The 21,988-nt window shown below is 47.0% G+C and overlaps 1 protein-coding gene across 3 annotated transcripts; it reads left to right on the forward strand.

Moving 5' to 3' along the window:
- The first annotated feature begins 728 nt into the window (after positions 1 to 728).
- On the forward strand, positions 729 to 21,627 carry PM20D1 (peptidase M20 domain containing 1). Of its 3 annotated transcripts, none has more exons than XM_019752535.3 (13): positions 732 to 1,007; positions 2,913 to 2,999; positions 4,654 to 4,886; positions 5,286 to 5,372; positions 6,705 to 6,838; positions 7,139 to 7,258; positions 8,212 to 8,287; positions 8,665 to 8,726; positions 8,973 to 9,051; positions 10,910 to 10,981; positions 16,471 to 16,639; positions 18,775 to 18,874; positions 19,024 to 19,430. In XM_019752535.3, exons 1-13 carry the CDS (start codon positions 839 to 841, stop codon positions 19,082 to 19,084), a joined length of 1,449 nt encoding a protein of 482 aa, XP_019608094.3. In that variant the 5' UTR covers positions 732 to 838; the 3' UTR covers positions 19,085 to 19,430. The 3 variants fall into 3 exon arrangements, with proteins under 3 accessions (XP_074178212.2, XP_019608094.3, XP_019608093.3); XM_019752534.3 differs by lacking the exon at positions 19,024 to 19,430 and adding an exon at positions 20,078 to 21,627 and having other exon boundaries at positions 733 to 1,007; XM_074322111.2 differs by lacking the exons at positions 8,665 to 8,726; positions 16,471 to 16,639; positions 18,775 to 18,874; positions 19,024 to 19,430 and adding an exon at positions 12,996 to 13,351 and having other exon boundaries at positions 729 to 1,007.
- The last annotated feature ends 361 nt before the right edge of the window (positions 21,628 to 21,988 follow it).

Consider the following 21,988-nt stretch of genomic DNA (forward strand, 5'->3'; position numbering starts at 1 on the left):
GGCCTGGCAACTCAACTATATGAAAACAAATGTGTGATGAATAATGTTGTACCTGTTGGTCATACTCTCAGCCTGTTGATATTATAGAATGACTAAAAGGGGTAAATTGTTAAAATCAAAAATAAACAGAGATCAGCCTTGCAGGTTCCCTGAGAGGACAAAACCAGTTTAGTCATACAAGCAAAGTTTAATTTAGCTTATTCTGCAAGACTAACTTGACCTGGGTCATTTCTTGCGGATGCCTCTGAAAATCATTAGTAAAACTTGAACGTTACCCAAGGTTGATATTTCTCACTATGTAAGCTTCTTTATAACAACATACCCCTGAGCTTTATTCCATGTTTTGGTTTGAATGCTCCTGGTTTGCAAACTCTCTTTTTGGTGTGTGCACAATAAATGTTTACTCATTAGTACTTCATTGATTGATTGGTTTTACTTTATGAACCTTTGACAATCCTCGGTCATTTCATGTTACTTTTTCACCCCTTTAATTTGACTTATTGTCATAGAGCAAGGGATTTATCAATATCTTAAAGTAGAAAATCAAGCACAGACACGACCTGCCATAGCGCTGGAGCCCTGCCTCACCTCTGCTCTACACTAGCCTGCGGTAGAGGGCTAGAAGCCACACCCACAAAAGGCCTTGAGGGTCTGGGGCGGGGCCGTCCGGTTGATTGGTTGGCCCATAGCCCCAGGCCAGCGATGATTGGCCAAGTCTGGAGAATGAGGTGAGGCCAAGGCCTTTGCGGGAACTGGAGCGGTGACTCCGGGAGCACCCAGAGCTCGGCGTTTGGGTCCAGGCTCCTGCCGAGACTAGCAGCGGGGAATCGAGAGAAGCATGGCTCGGCCATACGTTTGCGTGCTGACCCTGGCGGCTTTGCTGCTGCTAGGTTTCGCCACCATCTCCAGATCGAAGTACCCGAGCGACAAGGAGCGTCAGAGGGCGTCGCGAATTCCTTCTCAGTTCAGCCAGCAGGAGCGCGTCGCAATGAAGGAAGCGCTGAAAGGTGAGCCTGGGTCCCCGACGCCCACCTGTGCTCAAACATGGGTCTCTCTCTCTCCTTAGGCCAACCTATGACTCCCCTCTCACGCCGCAAAGGATCCGCTGTAACTCGAGCTCCGCGACACCCCAGCCCAGGCCTCGTCCCCAGCTCAGCACCTTGGCCCGCGCTTGGGACTCCATGCTTCCCCAGACCTGGCTTCTGGGGAATTCGATATTCCTGCCTAGCCTGGAAGCTTCAACTTCCCCTACCCCCGTTTTTATTTGTACTTTGAACCTTTGAAAATTTTTAACTTCTGTTATATCTGCATTATCTTAAGTCTGAATGATCTTAATCTTATCTACAGAGGCGGGAAATTGAGGTTTAGGTCAGATTAAACGATCTTCCCCAGGAACCCACAGCAAGGAGTGGGCACTGGTTGACAAGATCTCTTACCTGCAGAACCTGCTGGACAGGAGTGGCTTCAAGAAGGAGTGTGGCATGTTCCTATTTCTTCTCCTAATTAAAGGCTGTCTCTCCGCTAGATCTCAAACCAAGGCTAAAACTCATTTACCTTCTGAATCTGCATTTTCCAGGAGAAAAAAAGGAAAATTTCTGTTGAGTGCTACTAGATCCTGTGGGATAATGAAATTCTTCTTCATCATTGGGCTTAGCGCCAGTCTTTTCCCTTTCATTAAGTAATGGATTAAAAGAAACTGCCTACCTAAACATGTGCAGGCAGATGCAGAGGCCAAAAGCTAACACCTGTGATTGAATATAAATTGTACAAATGCTGGAGTGATAGCCCTGGGAGGCAGAGCAGTGCTTTCCCAAAGCGTAGTATAAAATGGTCCTCAGAAAGCCATTGGGCAACTGCTCACCAGAGTCTCTTTTCACAGAGGAAAGCAAAAGCTAGGTAAGAACCTAGAGTGGGGAGCTTATAGCAATATGACGTGGAACTGAGCAGGGGATACAACACCTGAGGTCAGATCTTGGATCTGCGTCTTGCATAGGCAGTTTATTTTCTTTTTTTTTAACCTGGCTTCTGCATCTATGTTATGGGCTACCATGTAGCGTTGATCCTTAGCAAAACTGAGTACAAAAGTCAGTTTGTACTCAGAGGCCCTCCCTTGACATAAAGCATGTTCCAGGTACATTTTTTCCCCACAGTGTTTTGGGGTCACTATCCACTCAAATATTCTCATAATTCACTGTTTCCCCTCCCAGTGGTATTTGCATTTGATAATAGAACTCTAAGAGTACAAAGCCTTCATGGCTCAAAGGAATGAGTCTATTGGCAATTCAGGGACCAAGACATCTGGGTAGAGCAGATGAGATTATTTAGGAGTGAGAAGCTCCTGTGGGAGCCTCTAAATCCACCCCTTCTCAGGCATCATGTGCCCAAAAAGCTGGCCTTGGCCGAGAGACCAATGAAACTTTGGATGAGCCAGTGGATGAGGAATAAAAGCCCACTCTGCACACAAAAGCACACAAAGCCTCATTTGTGGAGGGACCCAGGACAGTGGGCTCCTGATTCATGGAAGGGATGTTGGTTTCAGAGGCAGTGTGAGGTCTTGGGTAGCAATTTATAGTAGTTTCCCACTCAGGGTCAGGGTCCAAATCTACTCCGTTCCCACCCACCCATCCCCAATCTTGGACTTTATTTTCCTTTAAGAACCATATTAGCCTAAACAAACCCAAAAGACCTGCCTTTAAATCCCAGTTCTGCTGCTTGTTTCCGGAAAATCTTGAGCAGCTCACCTAAATTCAAAGCTTGTTTCTTCACCTTTGAATTAGGGAAAACAGCAGTGCCTACCTCAAAGGATTGTTTTGCCCTCCACAATAAGATAATGAATGCAAAAGAAGTTTTATGCACAGAGGGCTGTGGAACAACCAAAGGCTGTTATCATCTGTAATCTCCATCTCTGACAGGTGCCATCCAGATTCCAACAGTGTCTTTCGGCCCTGGGAAGTTCAACACAACAGCCCTGGCTGACTTTGGAAAATACATTCGTAAAGGTCAGCCACAAATTGTGGAAAAGGGGTGGGAGAGATAGGACTGAGGACACTGCTCTTTAACAAGGTGATAAAGAGGTTTATTTTGTGACTGACCGGAGGACGATCTAATTCCTCTGGGCCTCCTTTGAGTTTGTACATAGTGGGGAGGGACAGAAGGAGAATCTAGGAGAGGAGACAGAGGAGAGGAAGACTATAGATTTGCCCTTGGAAGAACTAAAGCACATAGCTGTGGGATTGGAGTTTCAGCTCTCCCAATCTTCGCTCTAAATGTGTGTCAGTCAGTGAATCAGAAGGTGGAACTAGGAGTGCCTTCTTCTAGTGCAAGTTTCCAGAACTGTACCCCGTGCTCCTCCCACCCCCACCGCTGTACAGACACCGACACAGCAACACACACACACTGCACCTACCCAGGTCCTTCACGTTCATTGCTAACACATTTCTGAGCTTCTAGGCAGTCGGTAACCTTGAACTATCACATTGGTCCTCTCCTCTCCCCCACCACCCAGGAGCTGGAGAAAGATGGGCCAAGGAGGAAGAGGAGACTTGGAACTCCCCTCCCCTCATGTGAAAAGCTCATGGAGACTAGTGAGGCCACCTGACTAAATCAACTAAAAAAACAGCCCCTCCAAATTGTCAGTGGTGGCAGAAGCTGGCCTAGCGGCAGCAAGTAACCCCTCCTCTAATACTCTGGGACAGGTGGGTCTGGGCTCGATCCCCAGCAGCCAGGCTGAGGCCAGGCTGGAAGTCTTTACTAAATCAGAGACAAAAATATGGAAATAAATGTACAGTGATAGTAAACTAGACGAGACGTCTGAATAAATAAAAGCATGTTCCTCTTTGAGTTTTTGTTTTCAGGTATCCGCAGAGGTATTTGTGGATTCTTCCAGCAAAGCCCAGAGAGAGCTCATAATTCTTTCTCCCATGTATCTTAGGTCACCTGTGTTAAGACTTATCTGTAAACTGAACAATTGACCCTGGGAACAGCCACACCTAGATGCAGAAGTGTGGCCTTGTACGACACAGAGCAATCTTTTTTTTTTAATTAGTTTCAGGTGTACAAAACAATGTAATAGTTAGACATTTATCATTTATACCCCTCACAAAGTGATAACCCCTCTCCCCCAATCTACTACCCCTCTAACATTGCATATAGCCGTTACATTTCCACTTAGACAGAACAATCTTTTATGTCCATATAACACAAACAGTAGGAGTACTGTTTTTTTAAAAGAAAAATATCTCATATATATTTAACATACATATATATATATCATGTTTGATTCCAAATAATTTGGATACTGGGCCTACTATATTCAAAATTTAACACACCCCTAGTTTGCATGACCCTCTAACGTGTACTTGTAAGCAAGACCAAGCCAGATCTTGAGCTATTGACTGTCATAATGGTGAAGTCTTGGTATGCATATTATGTAGCAATAGCACATTAAAATGTGGAGAAGAGGAATTTCAGACTGTCTGGGCAAATCAGAAATCAGACTGGCTTTGTCCCAGAAGGCTTCCTAAAGGAGGCTACCTGTTTTAAAAACAAAAAAGAAAAACAGAAAAACAAAGGCCAGGAACACCAAATGGTGGGAAAACCAAAGGAAACTTAAATCTGGCTTTCTCGCCCTGATTTTCATCCCTTTGCTTCTAGCTTTTCCTGCTCTGTTCAAAACCAGCTTTATCCAGCATGAAGTCGTGGGAGAGTACAGCCACCTGTTCACTGTCCAAGGCTCAGATCCCAGCTTGCAGCCTTACATGTTGCTGGCTCACATTGATGTGGTACCTGCCTCTGACCAAGGCTGGGAGGTGCCCCCATTCTCTGGGTTGGAACGTGATGGCTTCATCCATGGTCGAGGCACACTGGACAACAAGAACTCTGTGATGGTCTGAAATGCTGTGTTTCCTTTGCCTGGGGGCCCTAAAGATCAACTCAGGATGGCGGGTGCTCGGCTGACCCCTGGGAGGCAGGAGGTTATGGTAGAAAGAACCTTGGTTCCAGGAGACAGATTCCAACCATCAGCCTGTCACTTTCTTTTCTGGGCCTTGATTTCTCAGCCATGAAATAGGGATTAGATGATAAATTTATACTTTTCTCCAGGTGATAACAGTTTTATGCAGAGCTCTGCTTCCCTAAGTGCCATCCCCTGGGACCATCTGAATTTCTTGTCTTTAAAGAGAGTCTATCCAATCCTCGTGGTACCAGCTCTGAATGTCTCTCATGCCCTGTTACTCCCATTTAGAGAATCACCCTTTCTCCTCTTCCATTGTGCTTCTGTCCCCCAGGCAATCCTACAGGCCTTGGAGCTCCTGCTGGTCAGAAAGTACATCCCCCGAAGATCTTTTCTCATTGCTCTGGGCCACGATGAGGAGGTACAGCCTCTTCACCCTATACCTGTCTCTGAGACCCCTACTGGCTGGGAGCGGTGGTGTGTAGGGGTCTTCACCCTAGTCCAGTTTGTTCCCCAGCTGCAGGGTCTTCAGGACATGGTGTGATGGTTTGCCAGCTTCTCTATACATATGTGTGCGACAACTATCCAAGGTCCTTGACCAAAATGCACATTCCTGGGCCCTGTGTACCCTATTTCCCTGAAAATAAGACCTAGCCGGACCATCAGCTCTAATGCGTCTTTTGGAGCAAAAATTAATGTAAGACCCAGTATTATATTATTATATTATATTATATTATATTATATTATATTATATTATATTATATTATATTATATTATATTATATTATATTATAAGGCCTGGTCTTATATTATAGTAAAATAAAACCGGATCTTATATTAATTTTTGCTCCAAATGAGGCATTAGAGCTGATGGTCCAGCTAGGTCTTATTTTCGGGGAAACACGGTAGATCTGAATTTATTTTAAAAAGATTTTGTTTTTAGAGCAGTTTTAGGTTCACAGCAACATTAAGAAGGTATAGAGATTTCACATATCCCCCCTGCCCCCACACATACACAGCCTCCCCCATTATCACCATCCCCCACCAGCGTGGGACATTTGTTACAATTGATACACCTACATTGACACATCATTATCATACAAAGTCCACAGGTGACATTAGGCTTCACTCTTGGTATTTTACATTCAGTGGCTTTAGACAAATATATAATGACATAGATCCATCATTATGGTGCATACAGAGTATTTTCACTGTCCTTAAAATCCTCTGTGCTCTGCAACCACTGATCTTTGTACTGTCTCCGTAGTTTTGCCCTTTCCAGAATGTCAGATAGTTGAAATCATACAGTATGTAGCCTTTCAGATTGGCTTCTTTTACTTAATGACACGCATAGTTCTGAATTTTTAACTAACTCCCTGGTAATATCTGAGGCAGGCAGGTGGTCCGTCAGCTACACCTTGAGAAACATTGGGGTGATGGCAAGAGAACTAACAAAGAGATCAATGAATGTGTTTTATTTCCAATGATCCCACTTACTTTGACCCTGGACTAGTCACTTCATTCTCTGGGTCCAAGTTTCTTTATCATGAAATGAGGGGTATTTGGCTCTTCCAACTCTGACATTCCAGGAATCTGTGAGGCAGGATTGTCTAGGGCCTGGACACCCCCCACCCCAAAGAAAGGAAACTGGGCAGGGAGGGACTAGAGCCCTTAGCTAAGCTGAATGGGTCTCCATTAGCTATCTCTGGAGGTCTGGCTGAGAAGGACTGTGACTCTGGATTCCATGTCTGCAGGTGTCAGGGGCAAATGGGGCTCAGAAGATCTCAGCCCTGCTACAGGCAAGGGGCACCCAGATTGCCTTCATTGTGGATGAGGGTGGCTTTATCTTGGATAATTTCATTCCCAACTTTAAGAAGCCCTTTGCCATGTGAGTAAAGCACCCTGCCCCCATCTTGGAAGGAATGCTCGCCCATCCAAGTTGACTCCAGCCTGATAACCTGTAAACCACGCTGAAACAACTCTGTATTTTACTCCTCTTGCTTTAATTTCCCTGAGCTTCTACCAATTCTGGGCTCCCCTTTCGCTTTCTCCTCTAGTGTAGATTTCTTTAAGTAGCATGAAGCTGACCTCCTAGCCCACTAGGCCACTGTGCAGGTGGGCCTGTGGGCCTATGAGATAATTCAGGCTGGGGGAAATCAGGAGGGCCCTCTCTGATCCTCTCCCACAGGGTTTCAGTCTCAGAGAAGGGTTCAATTAATCTCATGCTGCAAGTAAACATGACTCCAGGTCACTCTTCAGCTCCTCCGAAGGAAACGAGCATCGGCATCCTCGCAGCTGCTGTCAGTCGGTGAGCAACCCTTCCTTGTCAGACTCAGGGTGGAAAACCTGGCATTTTCCCACGGAGTCTGAGGAGGCTGAGCTTCTTGCCCTGAAACTGGGCTGAGAAGCCATAGTGGGGGCACAGGGAGGACAGAGCCACCAGTACCCAGGCAAGAATTAGAGGTCACATGTGGCAAGCAAAGGCTAGCAAACAAAAGCTAGGTTGGATAGCTGCAATAGTCCAAAGTCCATAGAAATATAAGCTGGCAATGGCTGGTATGTCATCAAAATTCTCTACCTGCCCTGGCAAGAGGACAAAGATCAATGAAGGCTGTTGGCCGTGGGTGAGGACAGCAGGATCTGTGCCAGCAGAGCTCGCCTCTGGGTTTCTTTCTTTCTTTTTCTTTCTCTCTCTCTCTCTCTCTGTCTCTCTCTCTTTCTTTCTTTCTTTCTTTCTTTCTTTCTTTCTTTCTTTCTTTCTTTCTTTCTTTTTTTCTTTCTTTCTTTCTTTCTTTCCTTCTTTCCTTCCTTCCTTCCTTCCTTCTTTCTTTCTTTCTTTCTTTCCTTTTAGCAAAGTGGGAAGAAGATCTGTATTTATTGAATTAAATATTTAACTGACTCTACCATGTTTAGGCTTTGTGCCTGGTGATAGGCATATAGTCGTGGAAAAAATAGATGGTCCCTTTCCTCAAGGAACCCACAGTTAATAGAGGATACTGCTAGTGCATGGTAAGTGATGTGAGCGTGGGCGTGCCCTGACGTGGTCTTGGTAGACAGAGACAGCTCCTGCCGGTGGAGTAGAGCAGCGGTCCTGCTTGTGCTTTCAGATCTTCGAATGGTTAGATTGGTGGAGGTGAAAGGGAGGTGAATGGGAGACCTGGCCAGGCTTGTTGAAACGTCTTGTCTCCCTCATTCTCCTCTTCAGACACTGATTTTCGACCGTGGTTGGGTAAGTCTTGAGAACTCCCGTTTCTCTTCCAGACTGGAGCAGACCCCAGTGCCGAACATGTCTGGAAATGGGCCATTGAAGAAGTTATTGCAGCAACTGGCTAATGAGGTGTGGAAAGAAGTCTCACGTATTACTTACTGGTCAGCTGTGGAAGAAGGAGAAAGTGTGGCAGAGAAGTAGCCTTTAGAGTAATAAAAGGGCTCGACTGCTTACTAGTGCTCCGCCGGTTCTCACCAATTCCCAGCCAGTGGCTGAGCCAAGCCACAGGGTCTGGCTTGTTCCTTGGGGTTCTTGATGCTTATCTGAGACCCTCAGACCTAACACACCCAGGCACCCTTTGGGAGTTGGTCCCCACTCATCCTTAACACTGCAGCTGAGGGCCCTCAAGGCAGATCTAAAGTAGCGAGAGACCCAGGCCTTAGGTACAGTGACCCTGTTAGGCAGACCCTTCTGAAAGCCTGCTGACCTGGTTCTTTCCCTTTCAGTTTTCCTTCCCTATCAATATAGTGTTGAACAACCTGTGGCTATTTTGGCCCCTTGTAAGCAGGTAAAGTTTTATCTTTCCTTCCATCACAACCCGCACCCCACACCTACCTCCCACCCAGTCCCCTCTCCTTGACTTAACTGGACCTGACTAGCAATTGCCCCTCAGCCACCAGACACTGTATCTGATGTATGTATAGGATGTCCCTCCTAGTCGTAAAGATCCCCAAGGTTCAGGAACGTGGGTGATCCTCCAACCCATTATTTTCTCCCCATTGGACAACATCTGACATTAGTCCTTTTTCTTTAGATTCATGGAGAGGAATTACATAACGAATGCGCTGGCCAGGACCACTACAGCAGTCACCATGTTCAATGCAGGGGTCAAGGTAACATCACCTGGTTCCTCCCATGGACCTTTCCTCGCTGCCTCCCCACCCCCTCCAGCCCTTGGCTTTATCTCCTGGCTCCTCATTCCTTCTTTGGTTAGAATCGGAATAGGAAGGCCCAGTGCTAAACTGTCCTGTGTCATCTGTTGGGTAACCTTCAAGAGCAAGAGGTCTAGAAACTCTCTGACATTGCTGGCCAAATTTGTATATTAGTATTTTACGGGGTGTCCACGGTTCCCCTCAGGTTCTTTGGGTCTGTACAAAGAAATAGCCATTACACTAGTGTGAAGTGGGTTTATTTGGGAGTTAATTCTTATGACCTATATTCGTTTAACACATTATATATTTACCTCACGTTTTGGTCATATAGACTAAAGCTTGCTAATCTTTCTACTACCCATGGTCTTTTTATTATTCTTTCTCATATTTTGAAAGCTATATCCACCTAACAAATATAACCAATGATTTTTTTAATGTGTTTTCCCCTGGTGTTACTCTGAATTGAAAAAGAGAAACTCACCGTCCATTTATAAAATCAATAATATTTGTGATATATATAGCACTTAGAATATTCACATTGTCATTCCCAAACGACACTAAATATCGGGTGGCCTCAGCAAACATAAATTCTGTAGAAACAAGTTTCAGGTGAATCAATACTTTAATAAATGTTTATTCCCAGACTACTTTGCAGCAAATTGGTCTGCTTCCAGTTGGGTTGGCCACTCAGAAGCATCTCTTTTGAAAGGAAGGCAAGCCACACTAGTTGGCATGGGCCTGGGCCTTTCTGAATTCTTGAGAGGAGTTAGACCATTCCTATACTACCAGCACCCCCAACACAACTTCACGGAGCACATTCCCCTAGCATCCAGCGTGGCCTTGTGGAGCCCTGCTATTCTGGAGCCCGGGTTGAGTGGGCGTGAACGGTGCCTCAGCATCATTCCGGCATAACTGACTGGAGTGCCCAGTGTGGCAGCCAGAGCTGAGCTGTCTTCACCAGAGGCCGAGAGTGTCCACCAAAATAATAGTACTGTGTCCTTGCATTTGAATGGTGTTTGTATCTGGCCAGAATGCTTGAACATTTGTTACTCCGTTTGATCCTCCTAGGAGTTCTATGAGTATTGTTGCCCCAGCTGCCGGTTAAGAAATACAGGCACAAAGAAGTTGTACTTACTCAAAATCAGGCAGCTAACCTGTAATAGCCCAGTTTTCCTAGTGCTTTTTTGCACCATACCCGTTCGAAGGAAGATATGCAGTTGGAGAGTCTGTTCTCTCATGGCCACCAAGGAAAAAAATCCCACCATAGCTTAACTCTCTTCTGTAATTAGTCCTGGGTTCTTCCTTGTCAGCAAAGAACAGAGTCGAATTTCATAATTGGCTGTGAGAAGCCACCAGCAGGACCATCGTGATCCCCCTCAGGGATCGAACTCGCAGTGATGGGGCCTGCAGAGGCTGCTGATGCCCTGTCCTGAGTAAGCTCTAACACTCGCCCTGCAGAAAGGTCCTGGGCACCCTGGGAACGGGAGTGCACACAGCACTGCCAAGGGCGCTGCCCGGGGCCAAAACGGAGATGTCTGGGTGCTCACAAAGAAAGCACTTTTGCTCTAAGCAGCTCCCTGTGAGCCCCAAGAAGCATAAAGTTCTACCCTAAAGCACAGACACACTTCTAACTCTGAACATAACCACATGTCAAGGGCCCAGGGAAGACAAGGGGGCTGACTGAAAATATTAAGCCTCGGCCCTTTAAATCAAATCAGCTTCCTCTCTCCCTACTGGAGGTCATTGGTATTTTCTGGGCAGGGATCAGGTGCGCGGATTTGAGATTGGCTCAGGCCAGGCTTTGTGGTTTTCCCTCTAGGAAAATGTCATCCCCTCGGTGGCCCAGGCCACAGTCAATTTCCGGATTCACCCTGCACAGACCGTTCAAGAGGTATGTACCATATGTTCCAGACAACTGGTTCAGTATCAGGGAGGTATGGCCTGGGGTTTGCCCAGGCTCTCATTTGTTCAACCAACATTGTTCAAAGGCTTCCTATGTACCAGGTACTTGGCTATGTTAGGCGATCTCTGATTTGGGGGATCTTGGAGTCTGGATAGACAATGAATACTAATAAATGATAAGAATAGCAGCAGACAATCTGGGCTTGTTACGTGTATGGCACTGTCCTGAGGTATATACACACTCACTTCATCTTCACGACCACCCTGAGAGGCAGGAACTGTTTTATCCTCACTTAATGGGGAAACAGAGGCACAGATCAACAGAGCAGTCAAGTACCATGTCCAAGATTACACATCTAGCAGATTAGTTCCAGGCTTAAAGCACATAGAATTATCTCATAGGCCCACAGGCTCACCAGGCACAAAGCCATACTATACTACGATTTTAACAACCTGGGGTGAACAAATGCCCATAAGGACCAGTTTAAAGAAGGGAACTGATGCTACTTCCGAGGGTCAGGAAAGTCTTTTCTGGTCACTGGAAATTTGAGCTGGGACTTAAAGGAGAAATAGGACTCTGCTAGAAGTAAGGCATTCAGAGTAAGACTAAAGTCAAGTAAGGCTGAAGAGTAGGGTGGATTGGGGAGAAGTGATGAGAGATGCAAATGGAGGTGTAGTTTGGGGATCAAGGCCTTCTATGTCATACTGCTGAGTTTGAGCCCTCATCTGTGGACAGATGTGCTGATGGGTTTGGGCTCTCACCTGTGGACAGAAGGGAACTGTCAGAGGTCTTCAAACAGGGCAGTGATCGGCTCAGATTTGCTTCTAGGGAGGCAATGCTGGCAGCAATGCAGAAGGAATGCTAGAGTAGGAAGAGAGAGGAAGCCGCGGTGACATCTCAGGCAGTGGATATAAAGGTCTCAACTGAGGCCGTGGTCATGGGGTGGAGAAGAGGGTGCCCACAAAAGGTGTGAGAGAGAGATGGGTTGAGCAGGACGTGATGTGTAATGGATGTGGGGCGAGAGAAGGCAGGATGGCGCCGACGTTTTTCACCTGGGTAGTTGGCCCGGTGCTGATGCCTTTAACCAAGACTGGGAATTCAACAAGGGCAAGTTCCTGAAGAAACACAATGGTTCAGAAGGTTATAACATATTAACAGGCAATTATAAATACCTCAGGTCTGGAGAGAAAATGAACTGGAGATACAGGCTGGAGGGCTATTAACATAACTGAAACCTCTGGAATCAATAAAATCCCATGGGAAGGATGTGTATGGTTAGGAGAGAAGAGCGTTGAGGACAGAGCCTTGCAATGGTCTGCTACGAACATTAACTTAAAATGTGTAACAATGATGTATAATGACAAACCGTGCTGGGCACTCTGACAAAAAGGGACTGGGTGCTATTAGAGCATATAATGAGGAACCAGACCTTGTGTGGGGTCAGGCCAGGCTTCCCTGAGGAAGTGACATTTGAGCTATAAGCTGAAGAGTGAGTAGAAGGCACACAGAATGTTTCACATCTACCGGCAAGGCCAGCTTTTTTAAACACCAGGTTGAGCTACAAAGAATTCAAAAGCTAAATCTGATCCTTCCAAAAAATCAAGAGGCAACTGCACAACTATCAGGTGAATAATACGTTCCAGAATTAAGCAGAGTTAGGGGTGGATGATGTTTCCTGGGTCTCTGGCACAGATCGTCAAGGGGCAGCCACACATAGACATCTGTGGTCCTTTCTCCCTAAGTTCTTCCCCATGGAAGGTTTTTGTTTTGTCACACAGGGTGGGAGGCACAACCCTCATTGCAGAGGGTAGAGAACAGGTTAACAGCTTGCCCAGAGTCGCCCAGCATTACGGTGGGGGGCGGGGGCTGGCGGGGAGGAGCTGGGACTGGTGTGAGCCCTGGGCACTGCTGCTTTTCATCAAGTGCCAACATTTGTCCTCTCCCTGGGGGCTTATGGGCTGGGAAATCACTGAATTCCCCTCATTGAACTTCTTTCCACCAGTTTTTTTCCAGCCTCATTCTAACTTCATGCCCTTTCTAAGGGCTGTTTCCAGCAGCTGGGGCTTTCATCTCTGCAGGCTCTGGCACTCGTCCCTCCTTTCTAGTCCCCTGCCACAGTGGCCTTCCTTCCCGGTCCATCTGATGAAAGCTCTCGAATCCCTAGCCCCATCCTGCCCACCTGCCCAGTGCGGAATGGAAAGCCTCCATCATCCCGAAAGCGCACAGCACCCTTTGTCCCGGTCACTCCTCTCTCTTGTGCGCCAGTTCCGTCCATCAGGGACACTCCCTGCTGGTCTGAGGGCCATGGGTACAGAGCCCTGCGCTGATCCTGCAGGAAAATAAATAGCTCCTAGAGTCCTCCGCCGCCGCCTTCAACTGGTCTCTCCCGTGTTGTGGATTGTGAACGGTCTCCATAGTCTATCTATGTAAGGTCTCCATAGTCTATCTATGTAGGAGGAACAAGAGTCTTCCGAAGTGTAACAGGCCACCCCATGAAAGGGAAGGTTTGCTCTGAACGCGCCTCAAGGGATAGAAATAAGGCCACTAGCAGATGCTTCAGGGGGCCCTCACTTATAGGAGAGTTTTGGAATATGGAGCCTTGGATGGTAATGAGCTCCTCGGAGGCTGGATGTCCACCTATCTACAGTGTAATACAGAAGATTCCTTCCTTCCTCTGTTCCCCAAGTGTTCGCTGAGTGGCTACTATGGTGCAGACACTCTTATAAGCACTTGGGAAAATGGTAAGCAAGACGGCCAAGACTCCCAGTCCAATAGCGCTTATGTTCTAGTGGGGAAGAGACAGCAACAAGCGAGTAGTCAAATAAATGAACAAGGTTATACTTTCAGAGGTTAAGGACCACAGAGAAAATTATAGGATGATGTGTCACAAAGGGATTGTGGGGTGGGGGTGGAGCAATGAGCATCTTTAAATACAGTGGCCAGTCCCCTCGGAGGAGGCATTTACGCTGAAACCTGAGAAGGAGCACAGACCTAGGGAATACCACTCAGGCAGCAAGAACGTCGGCATCTGTTTTGACAGAGGTGAAATTCTGCTGGGTGTTCATGATGTGTCTAGTACTGTTATATCCGGTGGAGTATGTGCAATATCAAAAAAAAAAAGAATTGTGCTTAGATGCTACAGGAAGCCATATCTCACTCAGTTCATTATAAGGAGGACATTCATAACTGAGTTGCTCAGAAGTGGAATGGAATCTAGCACGTGATGGTGAGCTCTCTGCCACTGTAAGTGATTGAGCGCAGGTTGGATGACAAGTTGTCCTGGGTGTTCTAATGACACCCATGTGAGCAGCCTCACAGCAGGATGGAAGCTGGACTTACCAGTTTTTAAGCATACATTGTCCTTGACGTCAACAAATTTACAAGCCATTTGAGAGGAAAATACATCCACACATAAAACAAAGAACAACATAACGTTACGGGAATGTGCTACAAGGACTGTAGAGTTTAGAGAAATGAGAGATTACTGTACTCTGAAGTAATCTTTGGGGTCCCTTTGCCCTTGACCCCCCTCCTCCTACTCACATCGTGAGCCTCTGATTATTGCCCAGGGCGGTCCCTCTCTTCTAAACACGCAAATAGCAGCTAACACTTATTGAGTCTTTACTATATGTCAGACACTGGCCTAAGCACATTAGGACATACATTAACTCCAGTAACGGTCATGACCACTTACCAGGTAGGTGCTGCTGTTATCTACACGTTAACCAATGAGCAAGCTGAAGCACAAAATGGTTGGAGCCGTACAACAGTAAGTGGCTGGCTGAGTTTGGCGGACACAGAGTTTGGTGTCACTCCTTAATTTACGTGCACGCCCCTTTCCGTGTTCAGACAGACTGCCTCTTGCCTTTTCTCCATCAGTTTCGTATCCTACCTTCAAATTCTGGCTCAAAATTTGTACCATTGAGGAATCTGTCGTAAATGCACACTACCCTTTTGCTGGCTCTACTCACCACTTCAACCTGTATGTACTTTGGAAGCAGTTAAGCATTGCCCTGGTGAAGTCAGACTGGATTCAGACACCCAGCCCAGCAATACTAACTATATAACCCTGGGCAAGTTACATATTAAGACAACTCTGGGTATTTTTTTTATTGGTTCACATCTTTAAATTTAATGTCTCCAACATTTCTTGCATGGCTGTCATGTTCTTGACACTGGAAGCACAGAAATGAGGTAGACGTAGGTCTTGCCTTGAGTCAAGAGTGGGGTGCGCCCCTAGCCTAGCAGCTGGTGAGAAGGTGGAGCTCTGGCCTCTCACGAAGGGGGTCCAATCTGTGTGCCTTCTTCAGTTTCTGGGGCAGGAACTTAAGTAATTTGGGTCAGGGGGCAGTGGACACAGTTCCAACCCACATCATAGATAGAAAATGAACTCAGAGGTTGAGACCATCTCAATACTGTGTATTACAGTATTTGGGACATAAGTGCTCGAGTGAAAATAGGCTCTAAGTGAGTTGACCACTCCCCCAAAAATCCAAAAGCAGGGAATTTGGTTTGGCTCAAATGGTGGTTTCTAAGCCAGAAACAGAAACCCTCATTTTCTTTCCAGACTCAGCTTCTAGCATGTTTCTAGGGGATACTGACCTAATTGGGGTATCCTTGAGATAAGACCCCCATTTAAGTGATCCCCAACCATGGGACACTCCCCTATCTAAGGCAGAGGTAGTCCTAAAGCAACTGCTGATTAAATGGGTTGAGACTAGTGCTGGGACTTTCCCTGGGTGGCTGGGTGGGTTTGGGGGCCACCCTACGCCAGCCGCCTGACCCGTTCCCACGTGGCTCCATGTGACCTGATCCTTAGGGTCTGGTCTACATCCTGCCAGAACTTTTGCTGGATTCAGCTCTAGTCATTGCCGATTGAATTTTCTAGGAGCTTCCTCAGGTTCCTTCCTGTGTAAAGGAGGTAAAGAGAGAAAACTTGACTACCACTCCCCCAACTCCTAACGTTTTGTCTGTGTTGAGCTCATCTTCCTGGTTCCAGTGCAGTTGGTTACAAACAGGAAGCAAGGATGCCCAGAGAGGGGAACGAAAAGTGTGTGTCCTGTTCATCACCTGTCTGAGACTATCCCAGGTTGAAGTGAGGTCATCACATCTGTCCTGCTGCCTTGAGATTCACATTCTGCTGACTCTTCTACAATATTACCCAGCCCATGGCTCACAACCCAAGGGGAAAGACACATTTCCTGATTTTCTAGCTCCCCACCTGCCTCATGGCTGTGAGGCAAGGCTCCCAAACATGTAGCCTAAATCAAGCTTGCTGTAGAGTGCTTTCCAGGAAGACCTAGCCTTTCTATCTCCTACAGCTGGTCAGCTGAAATGAGGTCCTAGTGTTACAATGACTCTCCTCTGTTACTCCAGGGCTCTGCTTTGCTTGAGAGAAATCAGGACGGTTTAAATTCTTATGGTACTTGGATAGCAGCTCAATAAGAAATCGAACTCCCTTTGCTTCCTCCCTGGAGGTCCTTGAACTAGTCAAGAACATTGTGGCTGATGACCGGGTGCAGTTCCACGTCTTGGGGGCTTTTGAGCCCCTGCCTGTCAGCCCCTCTGATGACCAGGCATTGGGCTACCAGCTGCTCCGCCAGACCTTACAGTCAGTCTTCCCGGAAATCAACATTGTTGCCCCAGGTAATGACTTCATCAGCTGTGGCTGGAGGGAGGTGGGGGCTGGAACTCTTTCCTAACCAATGTCCCCTGCGCCACCCCCACCCCAGCTGTTCAGCCTGAAAACAGCTGGCTGCTTCCCCTCCTGATGAGACTGGAACTGTATTTTCCCCTCAGAGTGGAAGTGAGAGAGCAAACAGGAAAGGAGTGGAAACAATAAATTAGGTCAGTCAAGCCTGGGTTCTTGCTTAACCTAGGCCAGCCGCTCTAGTATGGAGGAGAGGACCAGCCCAGACTCCCCGTCCTCTGGAGGAGCCACAGAGAGGGCCAAGTCCCCGCCAGTCTGGTTCTGATCCATTCTAAGATACAGCTCAATAGCCGAGTTCAGAATTGGAAGCCCAGCAACACCTCCTGGCCTACACCTTTTGCATTAACCTGTTCTGCCAACAGCAACGCCTCTATGCACCTTCCCCAGTCTTCCAACATACTTTCCTATTTATACTGCATAGACAGTGGTTCTTGAATTTAAGAGTGGAAGAGGATCCCCTAAGGAATTTATTAAAATGCAGATTACCTGGACCTATTCCCAAAGATTTGGGTTAACCAGCTCTGGAGAGGACCCTGAAATCTGCCTGTAAAGCAACTACCCCGGGGGATTCTCACACCAGATGATGGCTGGCCACAATTAAAGGATGTCAGTCTATGATGTGAGGAGATGCTCTAATGTTAAAAGCTGGGGCCAGTTTCCTTTTATCTAGGTTTAGTTATTTATGGGTTCCCTCAAACATTGTATAAGCTCATCCTTAGGACCTGCCCCTCTGCTTGGCACGGGTGCTTCAAAAGCTCACAGTGAAATTCTACATCCACAAACTCAGGCGTGAAAAACACAGCCTTGTATTTTTAATCAACTTAAATCTGACTGTAATCCCCACTCCTCGAAATTCAACCTCAGACATTTTTGAGGCCTCCAAGGACCCCCATCACCTCTAGCTTGAATCAGACCCTCAAGGTCTTATGTAGCAACATAACATTGGAGTCCCTTATCCAGAGGTCATTGGTCCTTGTGGTTACCTCTCAGACATCCATTGTCTTAGCTACAAGGTCACTTCAGGTTGGAGATTTCCTCCGATTCATTCCCTGACCTGCCTGGGGAATGGGATCTTTGATTCTAGACCTAAGATCCCACTTCCCTGAGGATACCAGGCAGCCATCCCCTCTGTGATCTGCCACCTCCTTAGATTCCTGCAACAGAACAAGACCAGGGTCCCCATAATCCAGGGACCCTGGCCCTCACCATCCCATACTCTTCTCTCTTGGCCCTCAAAGGATTTCTACTTTACCCTCTCCCTTTTGGGACAGCTGCTATAATCCCATCAACAGAGTTAGGCTCTTACAGAAAAAAAAGATACGCAGCAATCAACTGGTAGAAATCCCTAAAGCAAGCAATTGAGAAGAGCCTAGTTACCCATTTGAAACCAGGAGTAGAAAATAGAACAAAAGACAAGTTAATATCTCATATCATCCCACCACACTTCAGTTGATGCTCCAAGGGGTCTTTTCCCAAAGAACACTCCTACTAGGGATAAGTCCCAGCCCCAGGTGGGGAGTGGGATGAGCTGTTTCAGAAAAATAGGACACTGAAGAGTACCCTGGGACTTTCCAGACCTGAGGTTTGATTCTCAGAAGATAGCGGGTGAGAATAACTGGAAGTTATATTTCACTTTAAGGGGATTGAATTTTATAACAGTAAAGTTCACCAGAGGGTGTTTATTTCTGATCTAGGATGATACAGAAGAAAGTCAAGGCAATAAAGAAGTGATATCTAGATTTCTCGCTGTCTAGATTTCTAAAATAGCCTGGCTATGTGTATGAAATGAAGGTCTTGGCCTCCCTGATTACCATGGAGAGAGGACACTTAGCTTTGGACCATTCGGGAGGTATCTCACTAATGCCTTAGGGAGGAGCTTCCATGTTTCTGGCTGAAATGGTATTTCAGTAAGGTTCTGAGAATGGCTAAGCTGAAGGACAAATATCCATAGCTGCCGGTTCCCAGGAGGGCACAGGCCTTGCTCTGCAGTGACCAGCCAGCCCACCTCCCAGCACTTCCTTGGCTTGGTTGCTCACATAAAACCCCATTCCTCTTGATCTTCCCTTTCTAGGTACTTGTATTGCCAACACAGACAGCCGACACTATGTGAACCTCACCACTGGCATCTACCGGTTCAACCCCATCTACCTGCAGCCTCAAGATTTCCGTAGGTGAGTGAGTAAAACAGGCCTGATACAGCTGACCTGTACCTTTCCTACCCCTTTCTCCTGACAGTCCTCAGAATAGGGGAAGGCCAGAGCTTGCACAAACTAAAATGGAGACATTGTAGAAGCCACTGGCCAGCTTTCCTCATTGCCAGAGTCCTGCCACTCCCCAGAATGGATGGGAATTGGCCACTATTTCTCATGGGATGGAGATAAAGATGATTGGAGAGAATCTGGTGGAATTAGGACCCTGGGGCTGATCCCAGCTCTTCCTCCCTTTGGGAGAGTGCTTACCCTCTGGACCTCATTTTCTCCCCAAAAAGGGGAGACTCCAGAGTTCTTGATTACCACTCAGTAAAATGCAGACACAAGTGAAGTCAAAGGTGGGCATGTGCTTTGAATTATCAGAAGAAAACACGCTATAGGAATCTAAGACATGATCACCCATTTTAACTGCTGTGTGAATCACTATTTTGTGGGTTCTTCAGCAAATTTTAAACCTGGGGTATGGAGGGATAATTTCTATTTACCTCTCTGCTCCTTGTCATATCCAGACCTGATTTCCCCACAACAAGTCAGTTGCCAACAGAATGTGGTTTGTTTGTTTGTTTGTTTGTTTGTTTGTTTGTTTGTTTGTTTTTTGGCTTGTTTTAATGGAGGGACAGGTAGCTACTCTTGATTTCCTTTCATCTTTGAAGTTACATGTGTAGTCGGTTGTGTGTTGTGTTATGTTATGTTGTGTGGAGGCAGGTTGAGGGCATGAGCTGTGATAGTGAAGTTCCTAGGTGAAGTAGAGACTCTTCCCTTGTGCCTCTGGTAATGTGGAGATGGGGGTGGGAGTAGCGCTGGCTGAGAGATAAGTCTCGCTGGGGACCCTGGCCTAAGAGAAAGAGAATTAGAAAGATCATTTCCCCTCAGAGGAGAAATTATTTGAGTGGTTCCAGAGCAAGAGATGATTTTGAATTCCTCAGGGATTTTCTATTATTTACCCTTACTGTTCTTTGCCGTGGGCACGGATCTCAGAAACATGACCAATATGTCATATAAAACCTCACTTCTTACAAATGGCATCTCCCACCTTGCTACCTACCCCTGGAGGGTCAGAGGCCAGTGGCTTCAGGGGGTCATGGAGTGGGGGGCAGTGCTCTGTAATAACACTTGTGCTTCAGCCATGGGCTCTCTCCTCTCTTCCCCAAATCTCTTCCTCAGCATTCATGGATTCAACGAGAAAATCTCAGTCCAAGCCTATGAGAACCAGGTGAAATTCATCTTTGAATTTATCCAAAATGCTGACACAGAGCTGGAGCGGGCTCCTCACCAGCATGAACTATGAGGTCCAACTGAATCGGGGGTGCCTTACCCTGGGCCAGGACTAACCCCAGGGTGACAAATCGGGGGTGCCTCACCCTGGGCCAGGACTAACCCCAGGGGGAAACCAATGTTGACAAAACTTTGAGTCAAAACCCAAAGTTGTAATACACTCCCACCCATCTTGGTCACTCCTAAACTCACCCAAAAACAAGGCCAAGCAGTCAGGGAGGCCCAGCAGGAATCTTGCTTCTCCCTTCCTTCCAACATATCCATGCTCAACTGACCCGCTTTTTCTGCCTCTTGTCCCTGTCTTAGAAGGTATCTGGTTTGTCTGTCTTATGCTGGTTATTTAACTGCTCCAGACCCCAGGCCTGACTTACCCAGTGCAAATTTGGAAAACCTTAACCAGGTGTTACCTGCTGGAACTGTTTTATGCAGGGCACTCTTGCCTGGCTACCGTCTCTGTGGCTTATACATTTCTTCTTGCTGTAACTTCCTTTCGCTTTTCCCCCTCTCTTCTTGGATTACATAGCTGGCTCTTCATCTCTCCTCTCCTGCCCCTGCATCTCACCCCCACCCTTCAATTTATTCTACCGGACTTAGTCAAATATGATACTGCCTTAATTACCGCAACAATTGGTCAAATAAAGTGATGTGTGCAGCTTCAGCTGGCCACTGAGGGGTGAAACAGGCAGTGGGCTTTGGAGGAACCCCAAACCTCTGGGCTCTGGAGCCTGGAGAACAGTCTCTGTCCTTAGGCTCCTCCCAAGGGCTCCCCAGGCTTTGCTCCCTCCCTGCCCTTTCCCGCCACCTGCTGTTGCTGTCCCACCCCAGAAGGCACTAATGTGTGGAAACGTTTCCGTGGCACCTCTTATGGGCTGAGATCTCCAGGGAAGGGCACTCATGATACAGTCTCTCAGAGAAGCCCAGGACCAACCGGGCCTTGGCCCTGGCATCATGTCCTGGTTCAGACTTATCAAAGGGAAGTGAAAGGCATGGCGCAGAGGAGGGAACTGGCTTGAAGGCCTCTGCTGTGGTTTGTGGGGCATGAGGAGGGGCAAGTTGCCTTCCCGCAGGAGACAGATGGCAGAGCTCCTGTCTTTTCCTGGAATCCAACCCTGAGCATACTTGAATCTGCTCAGTAGCCGCCAGGTGGGGGGCATTGGAAAGGAGCATTTCTTGGTTCAAGGCTGGGAGCTGTGCTTTGTGGATCACAAGGGAGTTGAGGTCACGGAGAGAGACACAGAGTGAGTGGGGACTTGAGAGGCTTCCCCTTTCTTTGCTGACCAGACAAGGACCTTCCATGCCCTCCTGGGGTTTGACAGCAATAGGCGCCTTTTCCCTTCTCACAACCCTCGACCCACTCCTAACCCCAATTCATTACCTCCCTCCTGTGGCTGTGATCTAGTCCTTGGTGCTCAGGCTTAATGAAAAGTGTTAGAAACACAGTGCTGGGATTATTTGAGCTTTTTTGCTACTGCCCCTAAGATTCACATTCCTTCCCACACCTTCCCTTTTTTGGCCAATTCAGTACTTACTCAGCCTTTGTTAAAGAGTGAGTTCAAGAACAAAAATAATCCTTCACATTTATACAGAGCTGTAACTGAGTGTTTTCATACACCTTATCTCATCGGATCCCAACAAGAGCCCCGTGAAGAAGGTACTGTTACCCCTTCTTATGGGGGAGGAATGGGTTCTCAGAGAGGTTACACATCTATGTAGCTGGGGGTTAGACATCTACCCATGTCACCTGGCCCCGAACTCACTCTTACTCCATGATCCTAAGTTATTGATGGAACCTACTTCCCA

The sequence above is a fragment of the Rhinolophus sinicus genome, chromosome 11 (assembly GCF_057876585.1).
Source record: "Rhinolophus sinicus isolate RSI-liver-muscle chromosome 11, RSI-T2T, whole genome shotgun sequence".
Lineage (NCBI taxonomy): Eukaryota > Metazoa > Chordata > Mammalia > Chiroptera > Rhinolophidae > Rhinolophus > Rhinolophus sinicus.

Bases quoted from the DNA above. Each gene is read 5' to 3' on its own strand.
- PM20D1 (XM_019752534.3), top strand. From the start codon at position 839: ATGGCTCGGCCATACGTTTGCGTGCTGACCCTGGCGGCTTTGCTGCTG. The intron at 4,887-5,285 runs GTCTGAAATGCT...TCTGTCCCCCAG, and splicing joins ACAACAAGAACTCTGTGATG to GCAATCCTACAGGCCTTGGA. The intron at 10,982-16,470 runs GTATGTACCATA...TCCTCCCTGGAG, and splicing joins CTGCACAGACCGTTCAAGAG to GTCCTTGAACTAGTCAAGAA.